At 25.6% G+C, this 2563-nt stretch overlaps 1 protein-coding gene across 1 annotated transcript in view; it reads right to left on the reverse strand.

The window, feature by feature from the left end:
* LOC108691980 (cytochrome P450 4C1-like) overlaps positions 1 to 810 on the reverse strand; it is a gene marked incomplete at its 3' end in the record, with an annotated part of 9355 nt that extends 8545 nt beyond the window's left edge. Inside the window, exons 1-2 of the mRNA XM_018200036.1 lie at positions 708 to 810; positions 68 to 271 (exon numbers count right to left, since the gene is read on the reverse strand). Of these exons, the coding sequence (XP_018055525.1) occupies positions 68 to 224 (157 nt within the window). The remainder of the gene's footprint in view (positions 1 to 67; positions 272 to 707) is intronic.
* Between the last annotated feature and the right edge of the window lie 1753 nt (positions 811 to 2563).

Consider the following 2563-nt stretch of genomic DNA (forward strand, 5'->3'; position numbering starts at 1 on the left):
ATAAATATATAATATAATATATAATATATAATTAATTGATCGAAATGTATTAAAAATTTTAACTTACCTCTTGAAATTAATAATTGTAATGTATTACCAATAATTGGATAACCTGATGGTCCTGGTATATTATTAATAAGTCGTCCTATTGGTCCATATTGCACATAATAATGGTATATCAAATATCCAATAAGAATAAGTAACAAGAATGTACTAATAAGCATTCTTGTTGTAATGACTGTTCTAATCGGATTTCTTCAGCTTCGGATTCCTGTATTGAACGTATTGTAAAATATTAAATATGTGTATTTGAATTAAAGTCTTATCGTTGTTTTGATAAAATTAATAAATTTATTTAATTATAAACAAATAAGTTTATCTAAACACGTTTGCTAAATAAAACATGTATTGAAATATTGAAAATAAAAAAATTTAATTAATATATTTTTTCTATTTCTATATTAGAAAATATATGAATCACGTCACAATTATATGAATTTTTTAAAAGATTTTAAAATTGATATTTCTCTTTTAATAATATTTATTTACTTTAATTGTTATCGAAGATGTTTTCGAAATATTTATAATTGAGTGTTACACGCGCGATTGCGTAATATTATATATAATCTGTACAAATAAATTTTAAATATTATCAATAAATATTCTATTGTTATGTAGTGTTATGTTGTGAAAAACTATCCACTTACACTTGAAAATAACTATTTGCTGGTTTTTTTATTCTTCTTCTGGCTTACTTGCATAGATAAACTCATATTCATAAGTACGTTTTGTTAAACTTGATTCACGATACTTGAAATATAATGCTCTTGAACATGAAGATAATTTATTAAATAAATTTTAATCATTAATATTTATTTTTAGTCGAAAAATCCCAAGTTCAAACTCTAGCTGAGATAATATTTTTCGCGATAAATTCTTTACAGTTTTTTTAATCTAATTTAAGGAGGATTATCAGCGTTCCAGACTGATCATGTTGAAAAATTATTGACGTGCAATCATATCTGAAATAATAAATTGATTTAATAAAGAAGAATATACATATATTGTATTATTCGAAACATCTAACTTTGACCATATTAGCGTTCTCTATCCTATTTGATTTATTATCATAGTATTTGTCATTCGTCATACAATATTTATAAATACGATTTAAATAAGAAACTCAAATGTTTTTTTATAATGCTGCTTTTTTTTACAATAGGCTTAATATATAGTTGAATCTTGAAAACAATTTTACTTACACTTATTAATAGTCCTTAGATATCAGCTAAGTCAATTAAGTCAAAAAAAATTGCATATCACTCAAGTATCTTGAGGTGATTTTTATATACATTGTCAAAAATATTTTCCGAATTGAACTTTCGCATGTGGAATGTGTGCGCGATTAACTTTTCGAGTGTCGCGCAAGGGGGCTATCTAAGATAGCATGATTAGAACAGAAGCGAGATATACTTGTGTTTTGAACGGAATATCGGCGTGATTGAATAGGGATGGTATTTATGAGCTGTTTACTTACCATCCCCGAGAATGCATTTAAATTATTCCGGAATAATATTATTATTAATATTATATAGCATTTTAGAATGATTGTGTTGAAACCAAAAATTTTTTGGCTCTCAGTCATATCTGAATTAATTTAATATAAGAATATATAATGTATTATTTCAAACATTCAACTTTGACCGTTCTTGAGTTTCTTTATCGTATTTAAATTTTATAATTATGTGATTTAATATTAAAAATAATCTTACAATTTTGTAGCAATTATTTTAAATAATTTTTTAATCGTAAAATTTTAATATTCGCAAGGGACACTTGGCACTTCACATGTTTTACTGACTAGTAACGAGTTCAGTTATAACTCTGCGACAGTTAATTACAGACAAATGTCTAACTATTTATTTTTTCAGATATCCACAATTAACGTATTAAAAGAGACCGTATTAGAAGTTAATATATTAAATATTACAATTGTACGATAACGCATTATATATTTTTTATTTATTATATTTATTATTTATTCATAATTTAAGCATTTTTTTCTTCTTTTGATAAATCTATGAACTATATGACTCTAGATAGTCTAGGTCAGGGCTCGACACGATTTGCATTTCTCAGCCGATTTTCGATTCAGCTCCGCCTTTCGTTACTCATTTCATTACCTCGCGTTGGCGGCCAAATGCCGCTCGATTTTATTGCTTCATTCTATCTTATAATGAACAAAAAAAAAAGATAGAATGAAGTTTACAACATGATCACTCAAAGTAGATGGATCTTTATGAGCGTTATATGCTCCTAAGCGTCGAGCGTCCTTTAGATCTCGCGCGAAGTGAACCCTCAGTACCCACATCTCAAAAAAGTCCCTATCTAATTCGGATATTTGTAACCTAACCTAATGTTTTCTTTTGTTTGTATCTTAGATTGTAGTGCATTGATTTTTAACTAATTTTTATGTTATATAATTATTAATTATTTAAGAACTCTCTAATTTTTTTATAAATTAATTGCTAAATATTTTTATAAAAATATTGATATTAAATAA

This window comes from Atta colombica, unplaced genomic scaffold, assembly GCF_001594045.1.
Source record: "Atta colombica isolate Treedump-2 unplaced genomic scaffold, Acol1.0 scaffold107, whole genome shotgun sequence".
NCBI lineage: Eukaryota > Metazoa > Arthropoda > Insecta > Hymenoptera > Formicidae > Atta > Atta colombica.